The 20,597-nt window shown below is 37.1% G+C and overlaps 3 protein-coding genes and 1 pseudogene across 4 annotated transcripts; 2 read left to right on the forward strand and 2 right to left on the reverse strand.

The window, feature by feature from the left end:
- Window positions 1–3,340: 3,340 nt before the first annotated feature.
- On the reverse strand, window positions 3,341–9,535 carry LOC132598770 (probable protein phosphatase 2C 71). 2 transcript variants are annotated; one of them, XM_060311843.1, is made up of 9 exons: window positions 9,002–9,527; window positions 7,745–8,865; window positions 6,461–6,588; window positions 5,989–6,061; window positions 5,679–5,766; window positions 5,343–5,512; window positions 4,686–4,829; window positions 4,454–4,582; window positions 3,341–3,694 (listed from the first exon to the last, which is right to left on the reverse strand). In XM_060311843.1, exons 1-9 carry the CDS (start codon window positions 9,222–9,224, stop codon window positions 3,521–3,523), a joined length of 2,250 nt encoding a protein of 749 aa, XP_060167826.1. In that variant the 5' UTR covers window positions 9,225–9,527; the 3' UTR covers window positions 3,341–3,520. The 2 variants fall into 2 exon arrangements, with proteins under 2 accessions (XP_060167826.1, XP_060167827.1); XM_060311844.1 differs by lacking the exon at window positions 3,341–3,694 and having other exon boundaries at window positions 4,712–4,829; window positions 9,002–9,535.
- A 764-nt stretch (window positions 9,536–10,299) lies between these two features.
- On the forward strand, window positions 10,300–11,659 carry LOC132598773 (chlorophyll a-b binding protein CP24 10A, chloroplastic-like). Its single transcript, XM_060311847.1, has 2 exons — window positions 10,300–10,649; window positions 10,999–11,659. Exons 1-2 carry the CDS (start codon window positions 10,429–10,431, stop codon window positions 11,546–11,548), a joined length of 771 nt encoding a protein of 256 aa, XP_060167830.1. The 5' UTR covers window positions 10,300–10,428; the 3' UTR covers window positions 11,549–11,659.
- A 307-nt stretch (window positions 11,660–11,966) lies between these two features.
- On the reverse strand, window positions 11,967–18,462 carry LOC132598771 (protein WHAT'S THIS FACTOR 9, mitochondrial-like; annotated as a pseudogene).
- A 723-nt stretch (window positions 18,463–19,185) lies between these two features.
- LOC132598772 (chlorophyll a-b binding protein CP24 10A, chloroplastic) lies at window positions 19,186–20,505 on the forward strand. The gene is made up of 2 exons (XM_060311846.1): window positions 19,186–19,486; window positions 19,881–20,505. The coding sequence occupies exons 1-2, from the start codon at window positions 19,260–19,262 to the stop codon at window positions 20,428–20,430; spliced, it is 777 nt and encodes a 258-aa protein (XP_060167829.1). The 5' UTR covers window positions 19,186–19,259; the 3' UTR covers window positions 20,431–20,505.
- Window positions 20,506–20,597: the final 92 nt, after the last annotated feature.

The following is a 20,597-nucleotide window of genomic DNA, read 5'->3' on the forward strand; positions in this document are numbered from 1 at the left end:
ACATCATCGAACAAAAAATGTCTGTGTCAGGCGTGTGAAAAATCGACTTTTTTTATAAAAATATTATTTGTATATAGATTGAAAAAAATATAAGCAATTTCTTTTATGATACAATAAAGCTCATATTTATATCTGTATTTTTTTCTATTTGCTACTTCAAGAGTGTTCTTATATTTATAAAAATTGAGAAATAACTTTTCAGAATAGTTATATCCTTTCACGGATAGACGTGTCTATTCAATTTAAAATCTCACATCTATATATTACAAACTATCTAACACTTAGCAACATGAATTTTTTCCGTTAGTGATATGTTTTTAGAGGTTCAAACTACACATGGCTTGTACTATTGTACATATATGTCCTGTCATTAATCCTCGTAATTAAGTCCCAATAGAATTAACACCTTGTAATACCAATGGCTTATAGTATCTTTTGGAACAAAGTATATTGGACTAGGGGACAACGGCAGTATTGAGAGAGGTTGTAAATATTAGGACTCGTGATGTAGTTATAGATAATACGTAATATCATTATTTCACATGTTATCTACTCATCTAATATGGATATGCTTATCTATTACCTGGTGTGTATATTTGTATGTATGTAATTCCATATCAGAGTTTCATTGCTTAAACGATCACTGACTATTAGAAATAGGTAAATAAAGTAATTTTTTTGTTGCATCACATAAACACCTATCTCTTGTTATTTCACTCAAAGATCATAAAGTGATATATTCAGCTATCTTTTAATGACGTGACACTAATTTCTTGCTAAAAAAACTAAACACTCATGTTAACAAAAAAACTTCCTATTCGATTTTTTACTCAACCTGTAAAATCTCTTTATATGCTAAAGAAATGTCCGACAAAATAAAGAAGCGAGTATGGTTGAGAACATGATGGAAGTCCTTTTGAATGCAAGAACATACTATGCCACTTAAATTGAAAAGAAAAATGAGGTGGGAATATGACGGGGGAAGTCCTTTAGAATGCAAGAACAAGATCACTCAAGGATGTGGGGCAGCGGATGTGACTGCTTCTTCCTTTAACAGAAGTCTCGGGTTTGAGTCCTGAATATAAAAACAATTGGTAGGGATTGCTTCTCACGAATGGACCTTATGCAGCCCGAATGCAAAATAATTGGGCTCCAATACAGGTACCGAATACCGAGTGAAAAAGAAAAGGGAAAACATCACTCAATACCCCTAAAATATAAAACATTTACCCGCCCATGCCCCTTCCCAAACTATTTTCGCTTCTACCCCCACCGACTGGAAATATTTAACCGACATACCCCTCGGTCAAACCCCTTCCTCCGTGATACCTTCGCAGTATGTTTATATATCACGATGGTATCATGGAGGACCGTTTCTCTATGATACCATCTCAGTATATTTATATATCATGATGGTACCATGAGCCTGATGAGTGTCACAGTATATGTATATAAGACGATGATATCATAGTGGGTTTTTTTTGAGAAAAGTGTGCCATTTTTAATAAATGAACATGATCATTCATAGTACCGTCTCGGCATGAAGGACTAAGAGAAGGACTGAAGTTCTTTCATGATACCATCTTAGTATCTTTATATACCAAAATGATATCATAACTAGGGACATCTCGGATAAATATTTTTAATTTTTTCTAAGAATACGAAAGTAATAAGAATATGCACGAGTAATTATTTTGGTTTGAGGGCATCCATAAACTTTCTCCAAAAGAAAATGCAAGAACAAGATGCGATACTACGTGGCCATTGGCTTCATTGCTATGATCGAGTTTGTGACAAAAACAGAGAAGTGGGGTAGTTGAAGTGGCACCGAACGTATGATGGGCATAATTCCTTTGTATTGCTATTTGCTATTCCCGTGATTGGTGATGCCTTAATGGGTCCCCTCCACCTCCATTCCATACATTAAAGAATCAACCAAGAATTTCACTTTCTTACCTCATTCTAGATGGACAGACTAATGGTCCAAATAATAAGCGTAGATAGTTCGTACTGACTTTAAATTTGTTTATTCGTGTCAAAGTCAAAGCTCTTAAAGAATTAAGAAAAACTCAATCATGCGCCCTCTTGTAGGTCCTTCACAAGCCGAATTAATGAAAAACAAAATTTGTATGATGCGGTAATGTTATATCACATGAAAACCGCTAACCAAATAGAACACCTTTCAATATTACTGCTCCGTTTTTTTTAACAATAATTAGTTGTTTAGTTATAAGAATTTAACATTTGATTTACCTGATTATTTAATCTTTTTGCTGTAACAAAAAATTAATAGTTTAGTTGTAGCATTAGTTTGTACTCTGTAAGCGCATCTTTCCTGAAAATAGTAACATCAAGAGTATTTTAGTATCATGCCTTTTGGCCTGATTACCCTAGGTCCGAACAAACCTTAATTTCATACTTCTTTTTTCACCCAGTAGTGTCTTTCACATAGGAGTTAATTGGGTTTTAGAATTACGAGTGTAAAATAGACAGGAATTCTTTTTGTAGGGCGGAGTTGCAGTTCCAGCTGAAAGATTTCACATAGGAAATAAAGCAGTAGCATTGTTCTGAACTTGCACAAAGCTGTATGGGGATAGGAAATAATTTTCAATCTCAAAAATGATTTGGTCCACACATGTTTGGGAATAAACTTAACCCCGTATGACCATAAAAGATCTTCAAATATATCAAAAGTGACTTTGGGGTTCTCGGGACCTATCCAACTCACATTACAATCATATCACAAGCATGCCTCATGATTTGACATCGCCTCTTTAATTGAGTGATCTTTAACTAAGAATTTCCAAAACTGCAACTAATACTAATAATCCAGATGCAACTTTTGAATACAAACTTTATAATAAAAATATTTTGATAAAGTTAGTTAGATTGACTCCCAACAAGCGCACAATGACATTTGAATTCAGATGGGGAAGTATGTTGACCCAGACACGAGATAAGAGCCTGTTTGGATGGGCTTATGCCTATAAGCTGTTTTAGATAAGCTAAGTCAAATAGGCCTAATTATTAAATCGAACAGAAAGGTGTGGCATAGCGATAAAGTGATGAAATTTGTGGGAGACTAGAGTTTAGGTCCCAGCAGATAAAATCACTACGTAATTACTTCCCATCTGCCAGAGCCTTGATATACAAAGTTATTCGGTGAGAGATAGCAGGTACTTGGTGGAGTATTCTGTGGGTAGAATCATTCGGTAGTCCGATACATGTGGTCGTTAGAGGTAGTGTGTGCTCGGTGGAATAGTCTAGATGCATACAAAGGTGGCATTTGACACCACAGTTATAAAAAAATGAACTAGTTCTTCCTCAGGAACATAGATGATTAGAATCAATCGAGAGCAGCCATGGATGGTGTAGGCATAGCAATCAGATGGCATAAATTTACATTTCAAAGAAGCAACTGAACCCTATCAACATAGAGGTTGCAGTCACTCACTTTGAGACATCAAAACTGCTTACAAAGTGGAAGGGAAACGTTTTAGAATTTACATGAATCTAGTTGTCATTTGACATGGTTACCTTTTGTAACTACTGATACTATGACAACCACATCATCGCGCTTCCCACCAGTATATCCAACATATCCAGCTGCTTGAGCTGCATCAGCAAATGGACTTCTCCCTGAAGCAGAACTACCCACTTCTAGCACCCTTGTCGCCAAAATCTCCGCAATTTCCTAATTTTTTTTTAAAAAAGAGACCAAATAAAGACCATCGCATTACATACTAGAAATGTGATAAAATAACATTATGGATTTTGGACGGGTGTTTCTAAGCTGATTCTGGAAGTTTGCAGGTTGGTAAGGAGCTCGGATACTTGCATAACCAAGGCGAGGCTAGTGCTATCCATGCTGTGACAGAAATATCCAAATCTGAACCGCTTGGTAGAACAATTTAACAAGAATTAAACAATATTTTCCAGTAAAATAAGGATCTTCTCCTTGTCTATAGCTATAGCTGGAACCCCCACCTCTAGACCTTATGGTCTTAAGTTCCAACCCAAATCCAACAATGCACTTCTTGTCCATCTAGCCAGCAAAAGAAGACGGAAGATCTGGGCAGTTTTATTATAACAGTAGCAAAGTGGAACCCTCAAGCTCCAGACATCTCCAACTCCTAATCTACCCTTCCTCTGGCACAGGAAGAAGAACTGCACCCTCTCATTCACTTACTATAGGCCGAGCAGCATAGATTCATCTTAATTTTATTGAAAAAGAGACATAAGTCATGCGTTCGAGCTAAAGCCTTTGCTTTTATTCGCTATGTAAATAGACGACCACTAACCATCTTGACTCTATGATCCTGGAATTGCATCCATTATATATTGCTCTAAGAGCAAGTTGTCCCCTTCAGCTAACACCCAAAAAATAAGAAAACACCAGTACCATTTCATAGAAGGTAAGACGAGAAAATATAAACAAAAATAGCATTGGCACCTGAAGACTTTTGTCAGCTTTCAGTGACCTTGAGACGATTGACACTATTTCTTGATCATATAAGTTGTCAAATAGTGCATCAGTTGCAGTGACAATGATGTCCCCCTCATCTAACTCTATCTTGTATTCCTGAAACATAAGGTGCAACACATAAGAAATGGAGAAATTTGTGAATACAAGCTTGGACACATTTCTTAGACGGATGGCTCATTAAACAAGTGCACATTCATACCTCCAGAAGTGGAGATGGATCATCACCTTTTTCAATTTGTATGGGCAAATTGAATTCATGAAGCATGGGTGATGACTTCCTATAAACACTGCCATTCCTTAGTACGATAAATCCAGAGTCTCCAATATTAGCCACATGAAGAGCCTGTTAACAATAAATTTCATTTCAAAACAAGTTCATGAGTGAGCGCTTGTAATTATTTAATCATGATTTTTTTCTGGCGTATAAGCACATTGAAGGACTGGACGACTATTCAAGTATCATGTCAGCAACATGTATCCTTGGCAAAGCTTTCTCACTGTATATAGCATAAATAACTTCCTAGTACTCTTATCTTGCTAATAATGTACACATATGCTAATGATATATTTTAAATGAAAATTATTAACAAGTTTTTGAATTAAAAGAACATGACATATCAAAGTTAAAATGACGCTGATTGTTACTGCAGAAAGCAAGAAAAGGAAAGATCCTGGTGCTATAAAGACTTCAAATCGAGACTTCTGCTAAATTCAGTCATATGTCAATCCATTATGAAGAGTATACATATATAAAGGTGTGTGAGCTATATGTGCATGCCTTTGTTTTCAGGAAGGTATCATAAGTTGAGGTGTCGTATAGCATAAGACAGACATCCTAAATTGGTAGTGAAAATACCTTTCCATCAAAACGAGCAATCAAGACTGTTGAAGATCCAGGAGAATCTGTTGCTGTAACACTCAGATTAAGGACTTGCTTAGGGTCATTTATTAAATCCTCGTCGCATTGAGAAACAATGAATTCACTATTTTGCATGAGTTCCTGGGCATATACTCCTGGATCACTCCCTGAGAAATAAAAGGCACATTCTCTTAAAATCGAAAATACTTCGGGACTTAATTGCCATTGAGTTAGAAAATATACACTAGGTGCCTCTAAACTTCTAAATCCCATGGAAGTTAAGACGATACAGGTGCCACGCACGATAGAAAAATGAGTCAGAGAGCAAATTACCTTCCAATGACCAGGAACCAACTCCATCGGCTACCCCTAACCACTTCCCAGAAGCAACAAAGTATGCTTCATGTCCACCTGTCAATGCCTGGTTTATTTAATTATTTTTCTAATTACTTACTCATAAATCATGATCTTTTACTGGCTAGAAGAATATAATAACCAATATCTTCCGAAAAATATTCCAAATTCAATTTTATTGTATAAACATTTACTTCGTTTTGAAATTCATATCAATTCAACCTCATGACTAAGTGGTCACTTTTAACTTCAAGAATTGAAAGTTAAATGAAAGGCATATTTGAAATACCTTGGATGGATATTGCAGTAAAGTAGTACCAGAAAACAGAATTAGTTCTGCTGCAGATGGTGTAGCTTCCTTGCTGTTGAAAATGAGAGATAATTGGACATTAGATGCATTATTACTTGTCCAAAGTAAATTTAAGTACATTGCCTTGTGAATCTTTTATGACGTATTGACCCCTCAAGTGTAAGATATCAGATATATCAATTTGTATTCAGAAGAGGGGGGAAGCAATTTTGCCAAAATAAACTGCTCCTATTTGTTAAGGGATTTAACATGTGTGTTGCTCTAGAAAAGCACACTATTATAGTACTAAAGAAACATGTAAACAAAATAACTCTAACCTCGCCAATCTTTAACGAGTTTAGCAACATATGTATCTAGAGAACTTAGAATATGTATACATTCTATGTCCAAGAAAAATAAAACAATTGTGGTAACTCTAGAATCAGGAAGATCCAAGATATTAGCAAGATACCTGTTGCCTAAGACTTCTGAAGATTTATCCTCAATCACTTCATGACCAGACACTTCCATGATCTCACTGTTTGCTACATCTTCTTCTCTTTCCGCTTCCAAGGATAAGCTAGGTAAACTTCCATCTGGCTGAGAAAAATATAGAAAAGAATAAATTATAGATGCAGTGTGCTAGAAGAACCAGTTCATTTGCTCCTAAACAAAACATTCAAGCATGTAATTATCTGAAGAGGTGTACATGGAGTCTTTCAAGTACCTAAAATGTGCTAACCAAATGATTAGGACAGTGATCAATGTTAAAGTAGTGTAAGATGGCTAACTACTCGGTCAATGAGAGAGCATCGAATATGAGAAATATTAACCAGGTAATTATTGATTAAAAGAATAAGTTATAAAGCACAATTAAAGTGAAAGTTAACAACTGAAGTAAAAGTTTGCTACAACCAGGTTTTGACCAACCAGTGTGTGTGGCAGTCACCCAACTCGCATACCACTAGCAACGGAAAAGAAAAAAGACCACTGTGTTGGGAACTAGAGAAAGAAGCGAAAGCTATTACCCTTTTTTGTTTAGCTTGTATAAAAGAGAAGAGAGATGCTAAAGAGTTTCACCAATAGCAGCTTCTTTGATGACACATATCCATCATAGCTTAGTACCTATGTCACTCTGATATCATATATTAATGTGATTTCACAGTTGCAATATACGTTCCATCTAGGACAGTGTTCTGCTGAGATTAAAAAAAACTATGTCTTATGCTACTTAAGTATGAGAATTCCCAACTAAAGGTTAAAAGAACAGCAATGATGAAATTATAATTTGTGATTCTTAAATCATCACTGCATCGGGGGGAAATAATAAAGTTCTCAAGAGCCAATTAACTAAATGCTGCACGCCAACAAACCTGTAATAGCATCTAAATACAAATTTACCATATCTAATTGAGCTTGAAGATCAGTCTTATGGTAGCTAAACTCAGAGGGAAATATTTCAAAGGAGCATATTACATCCATAACTAGAACAAATAAGAATATAATGTATTTGCTGTTCTAAATTTGGGAATAGCCACATATTGCACGATATACACCATTCGATAATAAATGCCTATTTTATAATAGACAATCACAACATTGAATTGTTGACCATGAGTCCTGACTAATGAATTTGGGTGACTTCATCTAATTGCACAATAAGATTACCCTATGCATGAAGAAGGAGCAACCAATGCCCTATAGTGCGCACATAGTTTACCATGTCAAACATAATTGATAGGTCGATAGAACTCACCGGTAATGGACTTTCGTTTTCATTAGACTCTGATATTAAGTTTTGATCGACTTCCTCAACAAGAATTGGTTCAGCCTCCAACTCAGGAGACACAGACATTGCTTCAATCACATTAGTCTCAGCACTATCCTTTAAGGTGCTATCTTGGGCAGCCTGATTCTCTGTTTCTACAGACAAATTACTCAGCTCGGTTTTATCATCATTTTCGAAATTAAGGACTTCGGTACACTGGTCTTCAGCATCCATAGACAAATGCTTAATGTCAGCATTCTCTGGACTAATTTCGTCAACAACAGTTTCAGTATTCCCCACATTATTTTCCCCAGGAGCACTCTCTACGGGCTCTTCCATTACAGGATCAATATTTTCAGATATTTGTTCTGTCTGTTGGACAATCTCCATATCATCATCCGCTGCCTCAATTACAGTTGAAATCTCACCATTTTCCATCAAATGAGTTGAATAATCAGGGCATTCCTTGTCACCACCATTCTCTATCAATTGACTTGAACCATCTTCCAACTCGGATTCTTCAACTTCAGTAGTGTTTACCGAGTCAGAGTATTCAGACATAGATGCAGGTGAACTTAAAAGAGGTGTTCTGTCATCATCCAATTCTTCAAATGATTCATCACTTGATTGACCCTTCACTTCTTCCTCAACTTCCAAAGAAGGAATAGAATTCTCAGGAGGTGGAACTGAAGCTTCACTATCATCTTTCCTTTCGAGAATCTCCTCAACATGTTCTGCATTCTCAATCTTGACCTCATTTTCTGATTCATCTTGAATTCCTACACTTGAAATTGAAGCAATATAATCCTTGGAATCTTCCAGAAAATTTTCACTCAATCCAGTCTCTCTTTCCACACAATCATTACTTTTGCTGTTAGTCACTACTGATTCAGAAGCCACAGACACAGCCTGACCTTTGGCTTCTCTATCTACTTCCTGGACAATGACTTCACTCTCATTATCACCATCAAAAACTTTCACCACACTAAATTTCCCCTCATTATCCCTTTCCACCTCTTCAACCCCCAAAATGGTTTCCTCCAATTCATCTTCTTTCGCTACCTCGCTTGGGTCCCCAAACCGAAACAGTACGCTGCCATCAGAATGTTCTGCCAACAACAAAACATCAAAACCCCACCAAATTGGTAAAAGAATAAACTTCATCATATAAGAGGAAAAAAAGGCAATTTAAAAGAACTTATCTTCGTATGTACAAAAATAAAAGGGGAAAAAGATGAAACATACCATGAGTGGAGAGGACATCAAGATTTGAAGAAGTGGGTGTGGAACAGAATGCAATATGAAGTGATTTTGTTCTTCTTCTTCTTCTTGTTCTAACAAGACTTGGGTTGTGAAGGGAAACAAGTGGGAGTAAGAGGAAGGGCTTTTGGGCAGAAGAATAGGTGGCAAAGAATTGGGAACCTGTTATAGAACGAGTGTCAAAGAACTTGCATAGAGGATCAGCCATAACTATGACAACAAATGCTAGTACAATTACTATGATTGTTTAGTGGAAGATGAGTTGTTTTTTGTGGATAGAGTTTGATGTCTTTTCTTTTCTTGGGACTGATGATGATCGTTATTTTCTGTTTCTGGTTTTACCCGGGAAAGGGCCTTTGGCTACCTGGAAACTGTCAAAGAGCACCCCTGATTCTCAATTGCTATATGGGCCGCAAACCCAAATGAGATCTTTGCTATTGCTTTGTGTAAAATGGTACCATCTCTTTCTTTTCTTCCATTTTTGGTATAATCAATCTTTATAGAATTTACGAAGTGTATTTTAATAAGGATTTTTTACACTTTTCGATCACTTTTACCTGTTGTACGTATTTACCTTAATTTCAAAATTACAAATCTCACTTTTTCTAAAGAACTATATGTAGATATCAGCGCATATAAGTTGAGCTCTATTTTGGGTGGATCTGCATTTGATGTTATGCACTTAAATATTGTTCACGGGCGTTCTTTTGAAAATATAAATATTAAGTCAAATCCAACTAACAAATCCAACTAACTTGGGATTGAAGTGTTGCAGTTATTGCTAAACATTAGAAAAGGGAATATACAAATGGAAGTGAGGAGTGCACAACCACATCCTTTTCTCTCTTAGAATTTCTAGCACTTACTGGATTATCCCCAAGACTTTCTACATAGTAAGTTCATGGGTTGCAAATTGCAAGTGTCATCATGAGTAATGTTACTAAGTGTAGAGATACTAATTATGAAAACTATGGCTTTTACCATAAGCAACCGCACGTCAGCTTCAAAGAACTTCGTAGAAGCTGAGATGCTCAATATCTTATAATCAACACAACCTTTTAACGGCATTTGTTGCAAAAAAAAAAAAAAAAAAGATAATTACAGACCATGTAGAGACATACACTGCGGGAACAACAACTAAGACAGAATCAAAACTAAAGGAGAAGGAAGTGTCCACGTGGATGGTACAAATCAGGGACATAGAGATGTAAGTCAAGACCTCATTGGTCCGAAATCTATCCACCAGATACCTCAGATTTCATTTATCCTACTTGGCTCCTTCCAACGTCCCCTATTGATCTCATACCCTTATAACCAGGAATCTCATTACTTCATTCAGAAAAAACAGAACCATCTACAAATTTGCTTTGCAACTTAGAACTATCAGTCTATTCTACACATACAAAATAAGCATGGCTACAACATCCGCTGCATTGTTGAATGGGTTGAGCTCCTCTTTCTTGACTGGTGGCAAGAAAAGTCAGGCCTTGTTGGCAACCGCCGTCGCCGCGAGAGTCGGTGGTGCTGCCGCTCCCAAGAGGTTCATTGTGGTGGCTGCTGCTCCCAAGAAATCTTGGATTCCTGCTGTTAAAGGTGGTGGCAATTTGATTGACCCCGAGTGGCTCGATGGATCGTAAGTTCACTTTATATATCTCCGAGACTCAACCCCCATCCCCTATAGATGAATCTAGGATTTAGAATTAGTGTGTTTCGCACACGTATATATGATTTAAGCAGAAAACTTGAACCTTGAACATGCTCTAGATTCTCTCTTCTGCTCCCTCCCCCTCTCCTCCTCCTGTTTCATTTTTTATCAAGTAACTTTTCCACCAAGGTTAGGACAGATCGGAAATAATCATGTAGTGTTTTTATTTGAACCTGAGATTTTATAGTTTTCAACCCACTTCATTGACTAGTAGGCCACACCTTGAGTTCTACTGTTTCATTCTTTTGCAAAGGCTTAACCATATTTGTACCTACAGGCTCCCTGGGGACTATGGTTTTGACCCACTTGGTCTTGGCAAGGACCCAGCATTCTTGAAATGGTACAGAGAAGCTGAGCTCATTCATGGCAGATGGGCAATGGCTGCAGTAGTGGGCATCTTTGTTGGTCAAGCATGGAGTGGCATTCCATGGTTCGAGGCTGGTGCTGACCCTGGTGCTATTGCACCTTTCTCTTTTGGCTCACTTCTTGGAACTCAGCTTCTCCTCATGGGGTGGGTTGAGAGCAAAAGGTGGGTCGACTTCTTCAACCCTGAATCTCAATCTGTAGAATGGGCCACTCCATGGTCAAAGACTGCTGAGAATTTTGCCAACTTCACTGGCGAACAGGGTTACCCTGGTGGAAAATTCTTCGATCCTTTGGCATTAGCTGGTACACTCCAGGATGGTGTTTACATCCCTGACACAGAGAAGCTTGAGAGATTAAAGGTTGCTGAGATCAAGCATGCTAGACTTGCTATGTTAGCCATGTTAATTTTCTATTTTGAGGCTGGGCAAGGGAAGACACCCCTTGGAGCTCTTGGTTTGTAAGGAATTTCATATTAAACATGTCATTGTAAAGAGTCACTGGATGTAGAAAGAAGAAACCAAAGCTTGGATTTAGGATTTATCCCCTCGAGAAAATTCAAATTCTTCCCTTGAGACAGTTTATCACTTACATAATCTAACTTATGACAACGTTTAAGATTGCTCTGGCCCAAGTAGAACAGTAAAACAAGTGTAATGATGCAGAGGCAGAGACATGGTAGTAAAAATTCCAATCAAATGATTCAAGAATAATGACTTAACATATGGAGAACTAGTTCAATAATGAGCATAATTTGCACTCACAAATGAAAATTTGATCAAAATGCAGAAGAAACCTTCACAACGACGTAATTCAACCAGGAAGTGCAACATTGTCATTGAGTTGCTGCCTTCTGGTTTATAAGACCAAAAACTCATAGTATAATCAGAATAAGAATTGTCATACCAATCCACGAAAGGACAGAGAGACCTTTGCCTACAGATACAGGAAATTTGCATTCATCCTGAATGTAACAAACCACTTCATTTAGCCTTTTTGAATAGGTTATTACTCCTTTTTTTTTTTTTTGGCAAGGAAATCAACCAAAAGCTCATGGTACTACTCTACAGATGATCTTCTTTTTTTTTTAACAAAAAAATTCCCTGGTTTAACATTAATGGGGACAGATGAGGGAGAAAACTGATCAAGGTGCCAGAAAAGTTCCTAGTAATAGACTAATAGCTGCACAACATTACTCACTGCCTGTAGCCATCAAGAACTCTCCCTCACAAATCACATCCCCTACTACACATGCCATTCCTTCCATGTTTGCTAGTCCAAATTGTTTTTGCAGCTTGATCAGTGTCATTCTCATTGCCAAAATATCTCCAGCCACCACTGGCTTCCCGAACCTTTGTCTAATTACCGCAAAAAAAAGTTCTCTCTGGAGCCTCCCACTTCCGGTTACAAGGATAACCAAGCCAGCAACTTGGATAAGAGTAACTCTTGAAAATCAAGTACTTCATCTATCTGTTCAGTAACGACATGAACCAACATGCTACATGGAAAAAGTTCAAAATGATCATCAGTTAAATTAGCATTGGCGTTAAATTCTGATGTTGCTAGTAAGACACCAAATTTATCCAATTACTTAGAATTTGAAAAGAGGAACTCTAATATATGCCACACTCAATAAGGAAAGACCATCGAACCAACACAAATGCACATTCAGTTTTCAGTCATGGAACGAGGAAACAAATCATATACCTCAAGAAGTTATCTTTGATAATCACAGCTGACACTCCTAGATTCTATTCAATCACTCTATCTACTAGGAAGAAATGGAAAACTGAAAATAATGCATCCCTCTTCACTAATCCCGTCAAATTACTGAATCAAATGAATCGACCAACTACGCCTTAATCCCAAACTCGTTGGGGGTATGTATGTAAGTCCTACATATCCTTTCCACTCTATTTGAGTCCATTTCATTCCAATACTAAATAATTTGTCATTTTAAGTCATTAATGAAAGAAACAAAACACATGTTTTCACAAAGAGATAAGAAATGCATACCAGTGGGGCAAAATCTCGCAAATCTGATTGATATCCATCACAGTAGGAAAGGCAGGGTACGCTAGAAACAAATCAAGATTCCAGACATTTGATGGAGCTAAACCAAATAATATAAAAAGAGAAGGGAGTAATTTCACTAATGCATATTATGCAATTGGGGTTTCAGTTTTGGGCATCATTCTGGAGAAGCACAGTTGGTGATGAAACTTTTCCAGGCCTTCTTGAAATGGGTCGACAACGAATGATATCAGGAGACAGCAACTGTGACATAGAAGCCCAACGTGAAGGTGTAAGAGAGATTTGTGACAGGTAAAAGCACTTGCAAAAAGAAAGGGTAGTTGGAGCAGGATTCTAAATTCAAACGTATAGTTTACTCATGAGAATTTGATCTTTGCAGATGTTACCACTTCAGAAAAGAAAAGATTTTTTTTTTTAATCTTAGTATACCACAAAGTACAAGGTGTAGATATCTTATAATTTTTCCGAGGGATATCACTTATAGTCAACAGTTCCACTTCTTGTTCTGGAAATGTGGGATATCTTTGCATCCTAATCCACTTAATAGGGTACCAAGCGTTACATAAAATGCTTACTCCTGTAATTTAGAAGAAACCCAAATAAGACTTTATCCCAAAGAAAAAGGAGAGAGAGAAAGAAAGAAAGAAACAAACAAAAAAACAGTATTCAACATTCCAACGGATATATGTTCCTCCTTAAACAGCCGTAAGAACCATGTTTCTGACAATCTTGGAATACGGGATCAAGCTAAATGAAATACCTTATACCTGAGAGTTATACATCAACAAAAAGCACACAAATCATACAAATTTAAAAGGCAATTAAATGGGTGAGAAAACTGTTATAGCAGCTTAATGGTTGAGTCCATGTAGAATTGTGCTCTATGTATTATACTTAGACTAGGAAGATATTTGCTATTAATTTCTTTATCAAAAAACGATATTTGCTACAACCATCTTTTCTCTTGTTTCGTTGCATGATATGTTTATAATTGTCAATGTTATGTAAATGAAATATCCTTCTTTTGCTGTACCAATTCTCAAAATTTACCATGTCCGTGATTGATCATTTATTGCCTACATCACACCCCTTGGGGTGCGGCCCTTCTCTGGACCTTGCTAACGCGGGATGCTTTGTGCACCAGGCTGCCCTGCCCCACAGCCATCTTCCTGCTTTCTAAATTAAAATGGATAGAGGAACTCTCATTGTATGAACTGCAATATAACTGTACCCTCTAGATAGACGTTATGTGTAGAAGTAAAAACTTCCTTAGCGACAACGATTATTCAGTGAACGCAAAAGAGTTGCCAATTTTCAATATTGATCCATCATATGCCACTGGAGATCTTCAAGTAGAGATTCCATTTTCACATAACAGATAGACATTTTTATATATATAATATCCAATTCAATATAACCACTCAAGAGAGACAATAACAGAAGTCAAGGTACCTCGAGAGCTTGAAATTCTCTATGTTGAGGGGATGCTAGTCTTCATCACTACCTGTCTCTGCATCAAAAGTTTCATCTGTCAATTCAATCTCTTCTTCATCAGTCAATTCAGTCTCTTCTTCATCAAGCACATTGTCCAGCTGCGGCAAAATGTTCACTCCTTTGCTTCGGTAAATTAACCCAGTCCTCATAACATGATGAAACTTATCCCTGTGGTGTGTCAGAGGATGTGGATTTACAAGTCTCCCACGACAGTACCCCTCTCTCAACGCCACAGTTGTTGTCTTGCACTTGAGTGAGAGGTAAAATATTCCTGGATACCTAGTAAATATCCGAGTAAATCTATCTGGAAGATATAAATCCTCTCTCAGGCTCCTCAAGTAATTTCTCTTTGTTTTCTTGTATAGTGTCAAGCTCAAGAACTCATGTAAAACCCCAACTAATCTCTTTTCCATAAGATCACTATTGGGGTCGATTCCCCTTGAATCCTCATAAGGTGAGATGTAAGGCAGCTTCTGAAACTCATCCATCCACGCTTTGACCTTCTTCTGTGCCCCATATCCCCTTGGGAACTCATGGGGAATTCTAATGCAGCTTTGCCCCTTTTAAATTCCGTATACCCCAGTGCTGGAGGGCTGCTAATGCTATCATCATTCATCTTTTGCAGCTCAGACACAGCATATTTTTCTGGCCACTGAACAAGCTTTAAGCAAGCCAACCCATTTGTTCCCTTAACTATCCTAAAATGATATGGAAACTTCTTAACTAATTTCTTATCAAAATCATCAGGCAATCCTAAATCCCATTTCAAAGCATGTAAGGATTGCAGTGCCACCTGCAAATATTAAAGTCAAATTTGACAAAAACAGCTCCACATAGAGAAGAAAAAGAGCAGTACTGCTGTACTGGTACTGTATTTTGAAATTCACAAAATGGCATTTTATCTTGATACCTAAAAGCTACATCAGCAAAGTCTTTACAACTAAGCCATATTGATCCACCAACAACTATCACATACCAAAACCACGATTTGCAGATATTAAGCATTTTCGAATTAAATAGCAATCCACCGGCTCCTCCACGTTGGGTACATGATAGGTAAAATGCAGTGACACAAGTATACTTACATTGGCAATAGTCCGAAGAAAAGCTCCATTCGTCATATAATAATGGGAAAAGGGCCAAAATTACCCCTGAACTTTGGAAAATAGTTCATCCATACCCTTCGTTATACTATAGGGCCAATTATACCCTTACCGTTATACTATGGGATCAATTATACCCTTATGTATAAGGGTTGCCACGTGGCATCATCCCAGCTCTTCAAAAATAAATTTCCCCTCTACCCATTAAAATAACTCAATCCAACCCAATACGAAATTATTTTTTCCACCCAAACTAATACGGACCAACCCATTCCCTAAAAACTATTTCCCCCCAAGCGCACGCTCTCTCTCTATCTCAATTGATGTGAAGACCCCGGAATCGTAGTAATTTACTATTCATCAGGTTTTTAGCCTTTATGCATCGCAACAATGTAAATTACACAGCATTCACTTTGGGCAGAGGTAGACTCATTTTTTTTTTTGGGTTAAGAACCCTGTACAAATAAGATTTCAGACCGAAAAAAAAAAAGTAAAATAAAATGTACCGTGGTAGAGATACTTGTAAGATCCTTATTATAGCATTTGGATTGATCTATTGCTTCACTCAGATGTGAAGTTTTAATATGAAGGCCGGCATTTACTTTTGAAGTCATTTAATTGGATGCCTTGGCTTGACTTTAGACCAAAATTTCTTACCGCTTGCACCAATAGTGGGCAAAAGAGTTCTCTTTTGATAAAATTGGATACCTCAACTCACTCATTCTTAATAAAATTTCTCGCTTGCATGTTGATCAATTAGTTATCAAATTTCTAAAACTTTGTCTGCAAAATATAATTTTGGCAGATGGAAGTTACGATTAACTGTAATACCCTTCAAATGAAGTTGAAGTTGAAGTCGAAGTCGTCGACGATTTAGTTTGAGATAGAGAGAGAGTGTGTGCGTTTGGGGGGAAAATAGTTTTTAGGGAATGGGTTGGGTTGAGTTATTTTAATGGATAGAGGGGAAATTTTTCATGTGACAACCGTTTTCATAACAATTAATGTTACAGTATAACGGTAAGGGTATAATGAGCTTTATACTATAATGAAGGATGTGGATGAACTATTTTTCAAAATTTAGGGCTAATTTTGGCCCTTTTCTATATAATAATTACTCCCTCCGTCCCAATTATGTGATATAGTTTGACTGGATATGAAGTTTGAGAAATAAAGAAAGATTTTTTGAATCTTGTGGTCTAAAATAAGCCAAAGATAGTTCTGTGGTTATAGATCATCTCGTTAAGCGTAAAAAATAATGTTTAAAGTTAAATTATTATTAAATAAAAAAATATATTATTCTTTTTGGGATAGACTAGAAAGGAAAGTGTATCACATAAATTGGGAGAGAGGGAGTAATACTCTAAAAAAGAAAAAGATCCTCAAGAAAATTTCCAATCTTCTTCCTAGTTTTTTTTTTCTTTTTTCGAGCAGTAGGATATGCTATGACATTCACAACCACCACCAAATATAAGAAGAGCTGCAATATCTATGTTGGACACAAATCCATCCTTTTTTTGCTAAGTGCAGCAACAATCTATGGAACCAAATGATTAAGCAAAAGTGTACCATTCTGTTGGTTGTCATCATAAGAAGTTTTGAAAGCCTTTCAACCAAATCAGTCTGATTATCTCCAAACACCTTCAATTCTTGATCATGAAGAATCTTGGCAATCTGGGTAAGCTTAAAACAAGGCAAAGATGGGTACTTTGGGTGAGGAAACTCTTCAAATAGAGTTGGGTATCTTCTAATAAACCTAAGTGTAGGAACTGTAAGCCCAAGTAGTTTTTGGGAATCAGCAAGTGACTTAGCAGTCAGATAACCAACTAGTGAGCGCAAAATAGCATCTTTTAATAAACAAACTGCTTTAAGATCCGTTTGAACATCAATAATATGGTCTAAGCCTCTGTTTTTCACCCATTTCAAACGTACTTTTACTATGCTTCTATGTTGCTGAAGATTGTGACAAAGGTTTTGGGTGGCTATGGATTTTAGGGTTGAGAATACAGATTTTTCTATCAAATTCATATGTAGGTTTTGGGTGGCTATGGGACTAAACAGTGGGTTTTGCAGAAGGGAAGGAAACAAGAACTGAGGAAAGACAAGGATTAATTACACTAAACACTCTCTGTAATATAGGAATCTACACTTAACCTTTATGAGGGGGTATATTCATAACTAAATATATTAATTAAAAATTAAATTAAAATTATAACTAAGAAATTTTTATGTATTGAAGCAAAAAGTATAAAAAGAGAAGAGAATAATTCCAGTAATGCATATTCAATTCAATTGGGGTTTCAGTTTTGGGCATCATTCTCTGAAGAAGCACAGTTGGTGATGAAACTTTCCCTGGTTTTCTTGAAATGGATCGACAAAATGATATGTGAGACAGCAACTGTGACATATATAGAAGCCATTGGTGAAGGTATACTAAAAGATTTGTGACAGGTAAAAACACTTGTAAGAAGAAAGGTTATTTGGAAAAGAATTGAGTTCGACAGATACAATGTGTGTTTTAGGCTTTAAGGTGAATGTTCGACAGGGAGTTGAGATTTGAAGACAAGTATGGAGTGGAGTCGAATCTAGCAACGTTACTGACACGGAAAGAACTGAACAAGTTAAACAACGTATCATAAATTTCATGGAGAGTTTACTGCTTGATAACATTAACAATTTATTTAAGCTGGATCCATCTAGCTTGAAATTAAGGCATACAGATTGTTGATAAATATACTTTTAAAGTAAAGATACACTACAGATTAAAATGGGGAATTATTACCGTTTACTTGAGTTGGCCTAAGAGTTCCGAGGTCATAAGTTCATGGGTCGCATTTTGCAAGTGTTACCATGAGTAATGTTGATTAAGTTTGGAGACGATAATTATGAAAAGAGGTTCTATATATTGGTGGTGTAATATTTACACAGGTCAATTATAAGCTAATATAACATTAATCTAATAACCTAGTGAAAATGACAAAATAAACCTAGTATGACGAAAGTTAAATATTTTCTATCATGTTTGTCATAAATCGAATGCAAATTATTAACTATGGTTCATAAATGTCACCGTAATGCCATTTATAATACTTGCTTTCCATACTTCCATTGAAGAAATTATTTTCTTGATTTTTAAGAAAGTTATTTTTTGAGAAAAAGTATTTTTTAAAATATTTTGACCAAAAATATCTTCTAGATTATGTACCAAACACATCCAGTATCTTCTTATCAAAAACTCATATCAAGCATTTGAGAGGTTGGAGAGTGGGGCATTACAAACCATATAAGAGGCATGTACTGAGTGTCCACGTGGATGGTTACAACTTACAAATAAGGGAGACAGAGATGGAGCTCAACATCTTATTGGTCCGAAATCTATCCACTAGAGATCATAGATTTCATCTGCAGATTTCATTTATCCTACTTGGCTCCTTCCAAGGTCCCCTTTTGATCTCATGACCATATAACTAAGAATCTCACTTCAATATTCAAAGAAGAAACAACCATCCACAACTTTGCATTGCAGCTTACCACATACAAGATAAACATGACCACCACATCTGCTGCAGTGCTCAATGGCTTGAGCTCCTCTTTCTTGACCGGTGGCAAGAAAAGTCAGGCCTTGTTAGGTGCTCCAGTTGCCGCCAGAGTTGGTGGTGCTGCCACTCCCAAGAGGTCCATTGTGGCAGCTGCTGCTGCTGCTCCCAAGAAATCTTGGATTCCTGCTGTTAAAGGTGGTGGCAATTTGATTGACCCCGAGTGGCTCGATGGCTCGTAAGTTTACTTTATATCTCCTATCCTTGAACCCGTTCCATTGGAGACGAATCTAGGATTTAGAATGTGCATTCTGGATATGTAGTCAGACCTCTTTATAACATTCATCCTTTATAACAATATTTTACTATAATACCCATGTTTTCTGTGGAACTGACCTTTCATGTTATGTTATATTATATGTTCTCTATAACAACATTTTGATATAACAACAAAAAAATATCGGATCAAACGATGTTGTTATAAAGAGGCTTGACTGTATATGGTCCAAAAGGAAAACACTAAGTTCAACCGAACTTGTAGAGCCTGCTCAATATCCGTCTCTGCTCCTTGCCTCTCTCCTTTTCCGGTTTCATTCTTTTGCAAAGGCTTAACATCATATTTGTACCTGCAGGCTCCCTGGTGACTACGGTTTTGACCCACTTGGTCTTGGCAAGGACCCAGCATTCTTGAAGTGGTACAGAGAAGCTGAGCTCATTCATGGCAGATGGGCAATGGCTGCAGTATTGGGGATCTTTGTTGGTCAAGCATGGAGTGGCATTCCATGGTTTGAGGCTGGTGCTGACCCTGGTGCTATTGCACCTTTCTCCTTTGGCTCACTTCTTGGCACTCAGCTTCTCCTCATGGGTTGGGTTGAGAGCAAAAGGTGGGTCGACTTCTTCGACCAAGACTCTCAGTCTATAGAATGGGCTACTCCATGGTCAAAAACTGCTGAGAACTTTGCCAACTTCACTGGTGAACAGGGTTACCCTGGTGGCAAATTCTTCGATCCTTTGGCATTGGCTGGTACACTTAACAATGGAGTGTACATCCCTGACACAGAGAAGCTTGAGAGACTAAAGGTTGCTGAGATCAAGCATGCTAGACTTGCTATGTTAGCCATGTTAATTTTCTATTTTGAGGCCGGACAAGGGAAGACACCCCTTGGAGCTCTTGGTTTGTAAGGAATTTCATGTTAAACATTTCACTGTAAAGAGTCGTTGGATGTAGAAAGAAGAAACCAAAGCTTGGATTTGTCACTTAAGCTTTTTCACCTTGAGAGTATCCAAGTTCTTCTCTTGAGATAGTTATCTCTTACAAAATCTGTATGCTCTGGCCCAAGTGGGACAGT

This window comes from Lycium barbarum, chromosome 6, assembly GCF_019175385.1.
Source record: "Lycium barbarum isolate Lr01 chromosome 6, ASM1917538v2, whole genome shotgun sequence".
Taxonomy (NCBI): domain Eukaryota; kingdom Viridiplantae; phylum Streptophyta; class Magnoliopsida; order Solanales; family Solanaceae; genus Lycium; species Lycium barbarum.

Excerpts from the sequence above, each read along its gene's own strand:
- LOC132598770 (XM_060311843.1), bottom strand. The coding sequence starts at position 9,224 with ATGGCTGATCCTCTATGCAAGTTCTTTGACACTCGTTCTATAACAGGT. Across the intron at positions 5,513-5,678 it reads TGGTTCCTGGTCATTGGAAG|GGAGTGATCCAGGAGTATAT; the intron begins GTAATTTGCTCT and ends TTTATTTCTCAG. Across the intron at positions 3,695-4,453 it reads AAGCTGACAAAAGTCTTCAG|GAAATTGCGGAGATTTTGGC; the intron begins GTGCCAATGCTA and ends AAAAAAAATTAG.
- LOC132598773 (XM_060311847.1), top strand. The coding sequence starts at position 10,429 with ATGGCTACAACATCCGCTGCATTGTTGAATGGGTTGAGCTCCTCTTTC. Across the intron at positions 10,650-10,998 it reads CCCGAGTGGCTCGATGGATC|GCTCCCTGGGGACTATGGTT; the intron begins GTAAGTTCACTT and ends TTGTACCTACAG.
- LOC132598772 (XM_060311846.1), top strand. The coding sequence starts at position 19,260 with ATGACCACCACATCTGCTGCAGTGCTCAATGGCTTGAGCTCCTCTTTC. Across the intron at positions 19,487-19,880 it reads CCCGAGTGGCTCGATGGCTC|GCTCCCTGGTGACTACGGTT; the intron begins GTAAGTTTACTT and ends TTGTACCTGCAG.